The sequence below is a fragment of the Squalius cephalus genome (assembly GCF_949319135.1).
Source record: "Squalius cephalus genome assembly, chromosome: 21".
Lineage (NCBI taxonomy): Eukaryota > Metazoa > Chordata > Actinopteri > Cypriniformes > Leuciscidae > Squalius > Squalius cephalus.
In genome coordinates this window covers 13,021,939-13,036,612 of record NC_137142.1, presented here as the reverse complement: position 1 = coordinate 13,036,612, position 14,674 = coordinate 13,021,939, and the positions used below count along the sequence as shown (strand labels likewise).

The following is a 14,674-nucleotide window of genomic DNA, read 5'->3' as shown; positions in this document are numbered from 1 at the left end:
TTTTGAGCATGTAGTGCAACATAGTAGCATATTTTAATTCCAGTGAGACATTATAAAAGAAATAACTTGCAGTCAGTAAATCAAGAACCAATCAGGGGCTGCGTTTCCCAAAAGCACAGCAAGCCTAAGTTGATTGTACAACAAATGACACCAATTGTCTCTACGATCACCGTAAGCTTACGACGCAGGAGATGCGTCAAAATCAATCAAAACCCACAGCCAATCAGAACCGTGTGTGGGCGGAGTCTTGCAGCAAGTGCACAGCACAGATCTTGTCGGCAATCTTAAGAAAATGGATAAGCAGGCTACATATTACACCATTTAAACATTATTAAAAATACATAGGCTACTGAGTTACTAAAACAATCTTTGTCAAACAATACACTTGTTTGTTCACAGTTTGAACGTTCTTGTTTCGATTTGTTTAATTTCAAGATCTGAGGTGAATTGTCCATTTAAACATTATTAAAAATACATAGGCTACCGAGTTTCTAAAACAATCTTTGTCTTTTACAGCTACAAAGCTGGAGCACTAAATGATATTCAAAGTCACTCTGCATGCTTTTAACATTAAATAAAGCACATAAACAGTACCTGAGATTGTCATTGCCACACTTTGTGTTTGTTGATCCAGCTGCGACGTCGCAGAAAAATAGAAACCGTTTCTAAAATAGAATAGTCGCGTGTCGCCGTCGCTGCTGGTTAGGACAAAAACTCTGATTAACATGGAAAAGATACCTTTTATCGCAGGTCGCGTGTAGTTAGGACACAGTGGTACAGTGCAGAATAAGGCTATTCATAAACTGCTGACAGAAATGAACATCATGAAAATTCTTAGGGCCCAGTGTTGTTTTTTTTTGAAGGGGTCATATGATGGTTCAAAAAAGAACATTATTTTATGTATTTGTTTTAATGCATTATGTGTTTACGTGGTTTTAGGTTAAAAAAAGTCATTATTTTACACATGCTATACATTATTGTTGCTCCTCTATGAAACGCGTCGATTTTTACAAAGCTCATTGTTCTGAAAAGCGCGGTGTGCTCTCATTGGCCAGCAATCCAGTGCATTGTGATTGGCCCAAAAACCTTAATCATGTGATGGAAATGTCACGCCCCTTACCATATTTGGAAAATCAGCTCCCAAAGCAATAATGACAGGTGATAATGTCGTAATACCTTATCAATTCGAGCCCGAATTTGAACCGGAAAATGCATATTGTTAAGGTTTTATTCCATTGGGGACATAATGTCTTTTTACAAGTTGCGCCGCGCTACGGGTGTGAGAACACTATGTAAACATAAAACCATGTCTGCTGCATTTGTGATTGTAGAAATGACAAGCAAGCACTACTCTTGAAATTCTTAACATATGAAAACATATACAGGCTGTATGAGTCAGAAGCGCCTGAATGTACTCGCAAAGATGGAATTGCCCCACTTTTTAGAATCAGCTTTGTGCACAGCCGGCCTTGTAGCTTCTCTCCCAGGTTCTGGATACAGTCCTCCGAAAAATGTGCAGCACACAGTCGAATATTTTGGTTGTACTGTTCTGGACCAGTGTTGTAAATAAAGGTTAACCACTGTTTTCTAATTGTGTCCTCTTTTGGAAGACCAAACAAAGTAGTTTGACTTTAGCAAAGAAAAACACAGCGTCTCCACGACATGGCGGCAACAATAATACAGCGAGAATAGAAGTTACGCCTTCTTTCTTTGCGGATACATTTGGGCGGTGTTATGAAACTCTGCCCTCACACACTGACGTAGATTTGAATGAAGCGTTTTAGGTAGGCATGGCTGAGCCTTAACTTTTATAAAGAATATCTCTTTGGGTTTGAGAATTTGAGCTTTGTAACTCTGCAGATCTTGAACTAACAGCTACATAACACACTAAAGAAAAAGGAAAACAAGAAATCGCAGCATATGACCCCTTTAATGTATTGTTTCTATAAAGGGCAAATAATTAATGGAAATCCACATGACTGAATTCCCTTTAAAATGAGAATCATGCCTCAATCGTTCAGCCTGTGGTCTTTAAAGAGGATTTGAGCAAGACTGCCATGATTCTAAACACATATATTTTTTATGACAGAAGCTTATTAAAGCAATGCCAGTGTTGATGTGCTTAGTATTAAGACCACGTTTTTCTAATTCGTTCCTTGTAATGACCTCTGAGATAAATACCTCTGGGTTTCATTTGTGAGCATTCATTGAACATTGTTTGTGCTTTTGTGCTGTTCAACAAAAACTGGTTTCGTAGAATAATGGCTTATGTGAGTGGATACTAATTGGTTGTAATTCCTGTGTGACAGAGCCAGACATAAATCTATCAATGCCTGACCAGAGCTTCCTCATTCTTGCAACCAGTTGGCCCTGTCCACACACACACACACACTGGGATGAACAATGGGAGAACAAACTGCCAAAATTAAAGAAAAAGATTCTAAATAATGTGAAATATTATAATACTACTAATGACATTGTATTATATATTATTACATATATTAATATAAAATATAAATATTCATATTATTATATTAATTCAAATATTTTTAAAAAGTAAAGAAATAAAAAAATATATATATTTATATATAAATATATTTATATATTATTATTATTATTATTATTATTACTATATATATATATATATATATATATATATATATATATATAAAATATTATATATATAAACACATTTATAAAATAATATAAAATGACTGATTGCGAAGCCTATTTTGCCTCAGTAAAAAAATAATAAGGTAATTGCAATTTTATTTCTCGTAATTGTGCACTGCAAAAAAAATGCTTTTCTCACTTTGTATTTTTGTCTGGTTTCCAGTCCAAATATCTAGAAATTCTTAAATCAAGATGCATTTACTTGATAAGTAAAATTAGATAAGATATTATGTCTTGTTTTCCGAGGGAATTAATCAAAATTAAGCGAGTTTTTGCTTAAAACAAGCAAAATGATCTGTCCATGGGGTAAGAAAAATAATCTTAATTCAAACAGAAACAAGATTATTTTTCTTACCCCATGGACAGATAATGTTTGATATTTGGACTGGAAACAAGACAAAAATACTAAGTAAGAAAAGCATTTTTTGCAGTGCGATTTTTATTACTTGCAATTGCGGTTAATCTGACATTATTGCTTGCAATTAAAATGTATTACTGATTGTGTCTTTAGTTAGCTTGAGCTCTTTTTAGTTACAGTAGGCTAGTATTGTGTAGAATGTATGATTTCAAAATTTCAACATCATCTAAAACTATGGCATTGTAATAGCCTGATTTCCAGCAAAAAAATAAATAATAAAAATAATAAATAATAAAATGACTCATATCGTTTGGTCATGATGCCCACCCCTTAATAAAAGTCTCTGTAACATTGTGGCTTCTCAAGTAATATATTTTTTATGGAACAAAACCTGGGCCCACGAGGAGGCCTATAATTCTCAGCACTTGTGCGATCTGGCGTAATTTTTTGCCTAAGTTTCTCTGCTCTGTGTGAGTTGTACTGTGCAGTGTAGGTACGCCCCATTACTTTATGCCACAAGCCGTCTCGTGTTTTCCTGCGGGGGCTTTTTGAGCTGTCATAACTTTGGCAGGCTGAAATGAAACTTGGTATTACAACCACAAGTGCTTCGTCGAATGTCTTCCTCAGAACGAGACGCCACCCCTTGCTGCTACCAGTCTCGTTCAGATGGAAATGATAAATGCAGTTTTAACTCAGCAGACAGACAGAAGGAAAGAGAGGGAGACGAGAGGGGAATTATGGGACGGCATGGAGTTTTGGAAGGGTGGTCGCTATTTTTCTGTGCGGAACTTTGCTTTGCCGTCACACGAATAACTGTTTAGAAACTTCGCTCCTTATAAGGAGTTTTGCTCCCTCGTTTGATTAAGATTACTACGCTCCCTGGTAAGCATGAGAGATCAGTGTCACCAGCGAAATAAACAGACACCTCCTTATGGGTCTATCAGTTCTTTTTTGTGAGAATCTTTTATGACTAAAACTGCTGAAGAATCATTCGTTTTTTTTTTCCAATGCAATAATAGCCTTCCCTATTGACTTTAACAATACTGAATTTTTCTCTCTTTCACAGGTTTATGAAAAACGGTGGTTCTGTGGTCGACGCAGTAACGTGGCAACAGTAGGTATTTTACCTTTTTTAAATTATTTACTTTTATTATTCTCCATTGTTTATGGAAACTTTGAGATCATCTCTCTAAAGATGCAATGCAGATTTGCGGTGGTATGAAACCAAAGCAGAATGCGAATACAAAAGTTTCAGTTGTTCTCAACTGGTGGGTCACGACCCATAAATGAGACGCAGGTCTGTTCCGATACTGCAGGAGAAAAACAGTGCAAATTTTGAAAAAAAGCACATTAAGTTGTGTGTGTGTGTGTGTGTGTGTGTGAGATTCCCAAATGTTGTGTCCCAAATGACTATACACTATGAACTTATACAATATGTACTTATGCACTATGTACTCAATCGTGTAAGGTATACATTTTATATACGGGTATTTTGCATCGGAGTCTATATATTTGTGTAGTTAGGAGTGGACAAATAATATACAAACTTACAGACCATACCAACTTTAAAAAAAGTTTTGGTTTTACATAATTAGTCAAATTGTTGAGCAGTAATAGTACTATTCGTACATTTTAAATGGTTTATTTTAGGGACCTTTTTATTATTACTTTTTAACAATAAACAATTTTGGCACTGATTCTGGGTCCGGAAGCAACCAGTTTAGGACCACTAGGTAATTTCATAATTTGTTTTGCACAATAATTTTTAGTAGGGATGCACCGATACCACTTTTTCCATAAAGAATTTGATATCGATAGTTTTGGCCTATTTGCCGATACCGAGTACCGATACGTGTATTTTCATTGCATTTTTGATTTTTAAAAATATTGGCCAGAGAAACCAAAAGAATATGATTCAAATTAGTTGGCTTAGCAAATAGAAATTTCCTTCAGTTATTTTCATGCCTAAATATGTCTGTTAAAATGTATTGTAGGAGCTACTGTTACTTTTACTATTCATATTATTGTTCTATCATATTTCTATCATATTACTGTACCACCTTCCTGTAATAATGTAGGGAACCACTCGTTATACATAAATCATGTAACAGTTCATGTTTTTACTTGCACATACGATTCTCTCTCTCTCTCTCTCTCTCTCTCTCTCTCTCTACCAACAGTTAACGTTAGTAATATAAACCAGTGTCATTTTCAAATTCAACTGCCTTGTCAATGGATAAGACACATTACCTGTTTTCAGATATTTTGTAATGAGCATATTACACAATATTCATTCAAATCATTCAATATTCATTTTGAACAGTCATTATGCACAGTTGATCTCATCTGCTTTTATTGAAATTTTACTGCATGTAATATATCTGTCATTGGCTACCTTGCTCTCAAGGCATCAGCATACAAAAAGTTTGTCCTCCTGCTCTGTTGTTAATCAAACATGAGTCTGCATTTCCTCACCTCCGCCTTAATTTCTAACACCTGTGAGGTGGGATAATGTGCTGGAAGGTAAATTTACACTCTTAGCAAACACATGCAGGCCTCTAATTAAGGCTTTTTTCCTAATCTGGTTAAGTACCATTACTGAGAAGCATCATAAAAGACGTCAACAGTTGGTGTGTGTTCAATAGTACTTCTCACTTTGGTTAAAACAATTAGCATTCCTTTCATACTTTCAACGAAAACATTCTATTCTCTAACTATTCTATTCTATTCTAAGCCTACAAAGGCTGTATTTATTTGATAAAAAATACAGTAAAAACAGTAATATTGTGAAATATTATTACAATTAAAAAAACAGTTTTTTAATTTAATATATATTTTAAAATGTATTTTATTCATGTGATGGCAAAGCTTACTCCAGTCTTCAGTGACATTTTAATATGCTGATTTGCTGCTCAAGAAACATTTTTATTATTATCAATATTGAAAACCGTTATGGAAACCATCACTGTAAAAAATGTTGCTGCCTTCATTTTTTAACTACAATCAACTTGGATGTTTAAGTCATTTCAACTTAAATTACATTAAACTGACTTAAAATGAGAATCTTGTATGACATAAAAAGATTGCTTATTTTAATGAATGTTGTCATAACTTATGTTGTCATAACTTATTGATCATATCATTTTTTACAGTGCATGATACATTTTTTCAGGATTCTTCAGCGAATAAAAAAATTGAAAGAACAGCATTTATTTGGAATATAAATCTTTTGTAACATTATAAATGTAACTTTTCATCAGTTTAATGCAACCTTGCTAAATAAAAGTGTGAATTGTTGTTTTAGAAAAACTTTAAAAGTTAAACTTTTGAACAGTAGTTTATATAATATATATATGTATAAATATATATGAATACATAAATAAATAAAAAAACTTCACACTTTTCTAATAAGTGAGATCAGTTACGCTACACCTGCGACAGAACAGTAAAGACTCTTTTAGGGATTAGAGCAGCTGTGTTCCTGAGGCTAAAGGATTATCACCTGTAGTGTATTCATCTCTAAACAACCACTTATGTCAAAACCCTCTATCCTATTAACTTCTTCTGGAGGCGAGGACTGTGTTTCCTACTTTGAGAGTTAATTCAGAGGGTGAAAATTAGAAGTGTTCTGATTGTGGAGCGTAAGGGACTGGGCATCTCTTGTCTGACTTTTATTTTGAACCTCTTGTTTTATGTTGTTGTCATGTCTTTGTTCTCAAATCCTGATTGAATCCAGGTGTGTCCTCATTAGTTGTAGAGTATTCATGCTGCCTTCTTTAGTCAAATATGGGATTTTACACGATGGCTGCGTCCGAAAGCTTAGGCTGCTGAATTGTTGGCTCGCTGTTCTATCAGGCAATGACTTTGCAGCGTTTGCACACACAACTGATTTCAGACTTATGAGGCAGTAAAACAGTTTAATGATCTACAACAAAATAGAGCGAGCTTTGGTGATAACTGTGCAAATATTTAATTACTACAATTAGGGGTGGGCGATATGAACAAAATCTTAAAGCGGCGCTATGCAGTTTTGGCAAACAGTTTTTGCAACGTGGCTTTATGCCTTCTAGGAATGCATCCTCCGAAGCATTTTTAAGCTTTCAGACGCAGCCAACGGCCCAATGCTTGGAAGATGATGTGTTAAGAAACAAAATGGCAATGCTTCAGTTTGCTTGGCAGGTGTTCATTGACAACACAGCGGTCTTCTGGCAACCACACTGAGGACGATAAATGATATGGTGATGTAATGCTGCGATTTGATTTGTGTGATTATCAGTCACCTTGTGTCATGCACCTGTCAGCTTTTGCACCAAACAGGATTTTGAATCATGTGATGTCAGAGCTTTGACTGATTTATGTGTTGCATTTGCGTAAAAACAAATGTTTATCATGAGCTATATGTTCCTCTTCCTGGGTTCTGCCAGGTTCGCATGAGGTCATCGGCATCTTGACAAAATCAGAGCAAAAAAAAAAAAAAAAAAAATTTCAGTGTTCCAAGAAGTTCCAAACAACAAATAAAACAAAGCCAAGAACATGAAAAAGACCTTCAAAATAAAAGCCAACTGGAATACCAAACTAAAAGACGGACAAGAACCAAACTAAAAGATTCCCAAACCCTTAAAATAGATATGTGTTTTTTACGTGGACAAATTGCACTTCTAATCTATAGCCATAATTTCCAGTTTGACGCATTAGACAAGAAAATGATGTAATGCCTGATATCAGGTCATTAATTTTAGGAAAGGAAGTTGTTATCAGGGTTAACAGTGAACGATGTGTGTACTTCTGTGGAACTTCCCCCAGTTTTATTTTTGCTGATTACCGCAGACACAGCTCTGGATGTTGTATAAAATGATGTTTTTTTTTGTTGTTTTTTTTTATGGAATTTGGCTGAAAGTCTGGACATCTGGTTATTTGTCTACCTCGGTAACAGAGTTGATGATATTATTGGCTGCCCATGTTTTTCTGTCAAGTATTGTATTATGAATTCTGTTGATTAATGTTTCCAAAGTAAAGTTATCTAGTTGGTTGAGAAAGATAATGTTTGTCTGAATTGCGAATGATTTGGTATGGTCTTGGAAGCATCCAATAGAATGGCTTTAAATAAATAAATAAATAAAGCACAGTCTGGGCAAAGTGTGTTTTGTGAATTTATAGCTGTCATTGACATGAGGTATAGCTTGCACAACTTCCATAATTTAACTTAAATACTTAATAAATCATTTGTTGTAACTTAAAAAAAATAAATAAATCAACAAGTTTAAGTTGCAACAAATAAAAAGTATTTTCTTAAGAAAAGTGTTTTTCATTAAATGTAAAATTTTATTTACAAAAGTAATGTGAACCGCTCTTGTAGTGATGAAATTATAAATTGTTAATGGTTTACTGTATATTTACACAATATACTCTAATGTGTTTTGCCCTGGCTTAACTAATTATTTCATTTATTTTCATATTAAGTTTTAAAAGTGCCTAAAATAGTAAAGAAAATGTACTGTATTTTAATGAAAAAATATAGAATAAAATGTCTTGTTTGCTGTATATTTACACAATATACTCTAATGTGTTTTGCCCTGGCTTATTTATTTTATTTAAAGACAAAAAGAAGAACAGAAAAAAAAAATCTATCGTAGAACAAGCTTGTCTGGAGTGGAGTTCAGTGTCGAGCTCAAGTCAGATCCAGGTCAGCAAGAGTTTTTTTTTTGTGTGTGTGTGTGTGATATCATGAGGAATCACAGATGCTGTGTTCAGAGAGCTTCAGTGAAATATGAAGGGCAGTTTTTTACATCTCATTCTATAGTTTTCCTTCAGATGTGCAGTCGCCTTATAAGCTCTCACTCAGATAGCGTTTGACTTGCTCAACACTGCATTGCAATATGGCAAACAAGCTCATTAGCGAATGGCCGCTCTCTTTTATCTCCCAGCACAATGGCGGCTGGATGTGCTTTCAATGACTTTAATTAGTTCCATGCTGAGTGGCTTTGAATTATCCAGTAATGAGAAACTCCAAGTGTTTTATCAAGTGCATGCAATAGCTGCGGTCATTAAAAGTTATAAGGGCATAAACAAGTTTGCATTTCTCCCTCAATTAGACAGCCCCCCTGCGTCTACAGAGAGAGGGTGGGCTAAACAGACTCATTAATCTAGAGGTCAACCCTGATTAAAAGAAAAGGAAGTAGGAAAGGGTGTCAGAGGAGAATTTTATTAAAAAAAAACCACCACCTACTTAGTCAGACTCAAGCCATATGCGCTCACACGTTCTGATGCATAATTATCATTTTACAGTAAAGGATGATTCCAGGTAGGGGTGGACGATATACCGGTTGACACAATTAACCAGTAGAAATGTTTCAACCAGTAGAGATTTTGGACTATCGTCTCTATCGCGGTTGCCCTCACATGACGTTGATGTGCTGCGCCATCATAAAACTTATCGTTGAAGTGCAATAAGCAGTGAAAGAGAACGTGTTTCGCTATATGCGCATGCTGTCTGAGAGAATCACGTACATGAACCTGCTTCTCAAAAAGCATGTGAGTACTAAAATTAGTTGGGTTTTTTTGCCGCCTGATTGGGCTTGAACGGTTAAATACAAATAAACACAGTCGTTTATGTCTTAACTGAACGTATTCAGTTGAGAAAAAACAATATATTGGATCCGTGCAGTCGATCTTAAAGGGGGGGTGAAATGCTCATTTTCACTCAATCTCCTGTTAATCTTGAGTACCTATAGAGTAGTATTGCATCCTTCATATCTCCAAAAAGTCTTTAGTTTTATTATATTTATAAAAGTAAGATAGGCTGTACCGAGTCTTTCCGGAAAAAAACGAGCGGCTGGGGGCGGGCCGTGTGCTATAGCTGTGCTAACGCTCCGAGCTAGTAACAACACACAGAGACAATAGAAGCAGTTTTACTCACCGAACCTTTATCATTGTGACTGCTCGATCCTTAAGCATTAGACGATCTGCAAATCCGTCGATCTGGGCTTTGTTTATAAAACAATCATCGTCGAAATGCAGGGAACAAACAGTCTACACAACTCCGTTTATGCTCAGGAAAAACAAACTCCATCCACGGGTTCCTTAATGCTGGGTTCTTTGGGAATCTGTGCAGGGTTGTCTTGCCCTGGCAACCAAAAACACACTTCTTTGGTGACATTGACTTCCCAAAAGCCGGGCAGGGCGCTTTGATGGCGAACTGCTTTCGCTCTCTTGCTCTGGTCTACGAGTGCGCGCGCGCCCGCGATCTTACCGGAGAAGTGCCCTTAGGACCCATATAAGGAAATTCCGTTACATCTGACGTCACACATGCCCATACTCGAAAAAAACTTTCCGAAACTTGTGACAAACCGGAAGGACAATTTTTGGCACAGAAATTCTCCTTCAAACGTACAATTTAATTTTTGAAACTTTGTCCATGTTTAGCATGGGAATCCAACTCTTTAACAGTGTAAAAAACTCAGTATGCATGAAATAGCATTTCACCCCCCCCTTTAAAGTGACGAAAGCTCCATTAATAATGAAAACTACTATCATGTATAAATCTTAATTAAACAATGAAATAATCATTTAAAAATTTTGATATTATGCTGTACCCACAATGGACCACTAGTTTGGAAAATGAATGGATGGATGATTCAGCTGCGGGCACCATCTTCTGGAGAAACACGGGAAGGCATTTAGCGCGTGACTCTCACAATGCATTATTGGTATTCTCTATTATTGAGTGTACATCATTTGTACACTCATTATTGCGGTGCATTATGGGATTAAATGAGTGCACTCAATAATGTCCACTATGGTTTCGGACACCACTACAAATGGCTTCCCCCTCAAATAGTGCCCTATTTAAGGGTATAGGGTTTGATTTCGGACACAGCCCTAATGTCTCACTGCTCTTGACTGAATCACTTGTCAATTTTTTTGTAACACAGTGAAGACTGTGCAGTGTTTTTATACATTGATTGTACCATTTATGTAGTATTTCTTATTTCTAGTGCTTGGGGTTTTTCAGGTAGGTTTATTTTTCATTTGTGTCTTTGTTCTGTTGTAGTTTGTTTTCCTATATGCTTGTAATAAGTTTGTTCTTATTTTATCACAGTTTACTTGTCTTCAGTAAGCTTGAGAGTTTTTTATTTTTTATTTTTTTTACTTTTTTCCTTAATTTTTGTGATACTGAAATTTGGTGATGAATTATGAAATTTCAATAATATCAACAATTCTGATATCATAAAATTCTATTTAAAGCAAAAATATTGTGATATATATATCGTTATAGTGAAGTTAAATTACTCATATTGTGAAATAAGATTTTGGTCATATCACTCACCCCTAATTCCAGGAATAATAAACATCACAAGTTATGTGAACAGCTCTTGTAGCGGTGGAATTATGTAAGGGATAATCCACGGCTAGCCATGCATTAAAGAATTTTAATGCACGACGTAGAGGCGAAGAACCACCCGACGCGAAGCGGAGGGTGGTTGCCTCTACGAAGTGCATTAAAATTCTTTAATGCATGGCTAGCCGTGGATTATCCCGCTTATACCTTGGTTATTTGCCAAGTTAAAAATAAGTTAAAGCTGTAACTGATGTTTACAGTGTAATTTTTTAACAGACGTGTAAAAATGACGGTTATTTCTTAAGTTTAGGCTCGTCAGTTCTTGCACTCCGTCCGCTTTAAATAAAGTAGAGCCATCGGATTGCTTTTATTTGAATGAATTCACATTTATTTAAATTCATTATTAAAAGAGAGAGACAGAGAACTGAAGGAGAAGGAACAGAGAGAGAGAGAGAGAGAGAGAGAGAGAGAGAGAGAGAGAGAGAGAGAGAGATGCGTGCACGAGTTAACGTTACCTGTGTGCGTCGATCTCTTCTTTAAAGTCTAGCAGCTACAGTCCCCTCGTTGCTTAAGCCTACCTAAACGTTTTCATATGCGTCTCTCACTCTGCTTGCAAGTGTATCTGTGTTACTATGGTTACCAATGTAGCGGATTAATTTCGAACTGTAATCAAACTGACTGGAACTACCTGTGCATTAAACGGTTTTACTGCACACCTTCCAGCCAATCAGAATCGAGTATTTAAACAGCCCATGGTATAACTATTTTTAATAGTTTGCTTTATATTTACACAATATATTCCAATTTGTCCTGCCTTGATTGATTTTTATTTTTTTCATTTATTCTATTCATTTTATTTTTTATTTTTTTTATTTTTAGGAGAAACATCCGAAGCAAAGTTGATATGAAAAAAAACACCATAAGAATTCAATTAAGTGTCCTGAGCTATTGAAAGAAAAGCCTCTGAGCAATAAAACCTTCCTCTAATGTATTCGTTATCTGTTACATTAGGAGTTTCTGTTTTCCATTAGACAGATGCATTTTTCTTTAACTAATCTTCCAGACGTCTCCTCTACTTTGAATGCTAAATTCAGAAGTCTTTTTGTTTAGAAGCGGCTAATACCTTTCAAGTGGAATCTAAAACATCAGACACATTAGCTAAATATGATACTAGGGAGGTTGAGAGTTGCTCGTTGCTGTTCGACATCCAAAGATAATGGAGATTTGTGACCTCTAGAGTTGTGCAGTTTTAATCCCATAGAGACTATACATTTTGAAGGTCAGTGTCCACAGAGAACCACTATTCCTTCGGATACGTCAAGATCCTTGACGTATTGCTTGATAATGGTGCAGTTCATTGAGGCCCTCTTTCCACACCTTTCTCCAGATGGCCGGCCCACAGCTACTTCATCCCGAACTCCTCTCTCTCTCACTCACTCACTCGCTCACTGCAGCGGCTCTTTGACCAGAAAGAGCTCTGCGTCTTGTTATCGCTGTCTTTTACATCTTAATGTAATTCATGGACTAAATCTGTTAGCTATTTTGTGTGTAAACTTGCAGAGTGGCCTTTAATGCCTTTAATTCATATTTGAACTTTGCTCACTGGAGTGGGAAAATGTGGATTGTGTTATTTCATATTGTACTGGAATCATCAAGATTGATGGCTTTGCCATTTTGGTGTTTGTTTTTATTTGAATTTATTCAAGTCTCAGGCTTTTTATTTTCAAGGGAAATTTTTTTTTTATTATTTTGACATTGAAATAATTGTTAGTTAGAAATGTAGTAATCAGTTGTTGAATCACAATATTGGGGGTGTGTGTGTGTGTATCAGTACTGTGCAAAGGTCTTAGGTACGTAGTATTTCCACAAAAAAATTAGTTTAAGCTAATTATTTATAACTGTGGCAACTGCGGAGCCCCTAAAGGGACACGGTGGTGGAAAAAAATATGAGATGGGAGGAAAAATAAGTCAATGCTTTAAAAAACGTTGTGTTTGCTCGAGAAACCTTTGCGTTCCCCCAAGAAAAACTGTGTTCGCTTTCAAAACCTTTTGAGCTCTTTGTGAGCGAACACAAAGTTTCTCTGAGAAACGCAAAAGTTTTTGTGATGGAATACAAAGTTTCTCAGGGGAACACAAAAAATTTGAGAGAGAACGCAAAAGCATTGATTTTTTTTCTATTTTTCCTCCCATCTAATATTTTTTTCCACCACCATGTCCCTTTAGGGGCTCCGAATGCAACGCCTCCAAACCTACCTCCAAAGCTAGCTGAAAATCTATGTGCAAGTGTACCTGGACAAAAACTGTTTTAAAATGTTGTACTTAAAATTAGTTAAATACAAACTCAGATGAACGACACATAACTAAACTGTGTCATTATTTATTTAACAAAAATATAGCCAAATTAGAGACGCCATGTGTCACAAACTAAATACAACCTCACTGCTTCCATAGGAATTAAGAAGGTAAGTACCAGTACCACTGCTAAACAAATGCCCTCTGATTGCTAACACTATAGGCCTGTTTACACCTGGTTACTTCATGCGTTTTCTGTGATCGGATAGCTATCTGACCGTGAAAAGACCAGGTGTAAATGCCCTCCGAAACGCATTCGAGACAGAATTAAATCCATTCGCTCAAACCACATTAGGAGGTGATCTGGGACGCACTCCAGACGAAACTGGACATGTGTAAATGCATTTGGTTGTTGAAACTACATATGTAAGTTTTACTCCTCCCAACAATGCTAAAAATAAACATGCAAGAGTGTGTTATAGGCTAAATGACATGTTATAGACAGATATGCGTCAGATGAGCTGTGTATCTCTTAATCAAGCCAACGTTCAATCTACCGCAAATAAAACTGAAAGTAAGTCGCAGAAGCTTAATACACAGTCATCTTCATTAAAAGTAAAGAAACTAAATGATCTTACCAGTGCTGATGCTGCTCTCTCTCCTATTGCGGTCTTTGATTTTTAAATTAGCCGATGATCAATAAAATGCATCTTATATCTGTTGCTTTCGGTGGCGTGAACTCCATTAAATCATAAAGCAGGAATTGGAGATCAGATTTATATCCATTTTGCGGAAACACATTTATGTGACCAAGTGTACATGGAATCGTCTTGATAAATCAGATAGCTATCCGATCAGTAAAAATGCATGAAGTGACCAGGTGTAAACAGGCCTTATTAAAACAGAAGTTTTGGCAGTTTGCTTGTCTAAAGCAGTCAGGTGTGTGTTAACAGTGACAGGGAGGAAAGACATCAGCAATGATCTTAGAGCAGCAATTGTTACTGCCCATCAAT

General features: G+C 35.9%; 1 protein-coding gene across 1 annotated transcript in view; it reads left to right on the top strand.

Moving 5' to 3' along the window:
• hpse2 (heparanase 2) overlaps nucleotides 1-14,674 on the top strand; it is an 87,209-nt gene that overhangs the window by 40,934 nt on the left and 31,601 nt on the right. Inside the window, exon 6 of the mRNA XM_079854421.1 lies at nucleotides 4,098-4,145. Coding sequence (XP_079710547.1) covers nucleotides 4,098-4,145 — 48 coding nt within the window. The remainder of the gene's footprint in view (nucleotides 1-4,097; nucleotides 4,146-14,674) is intronic.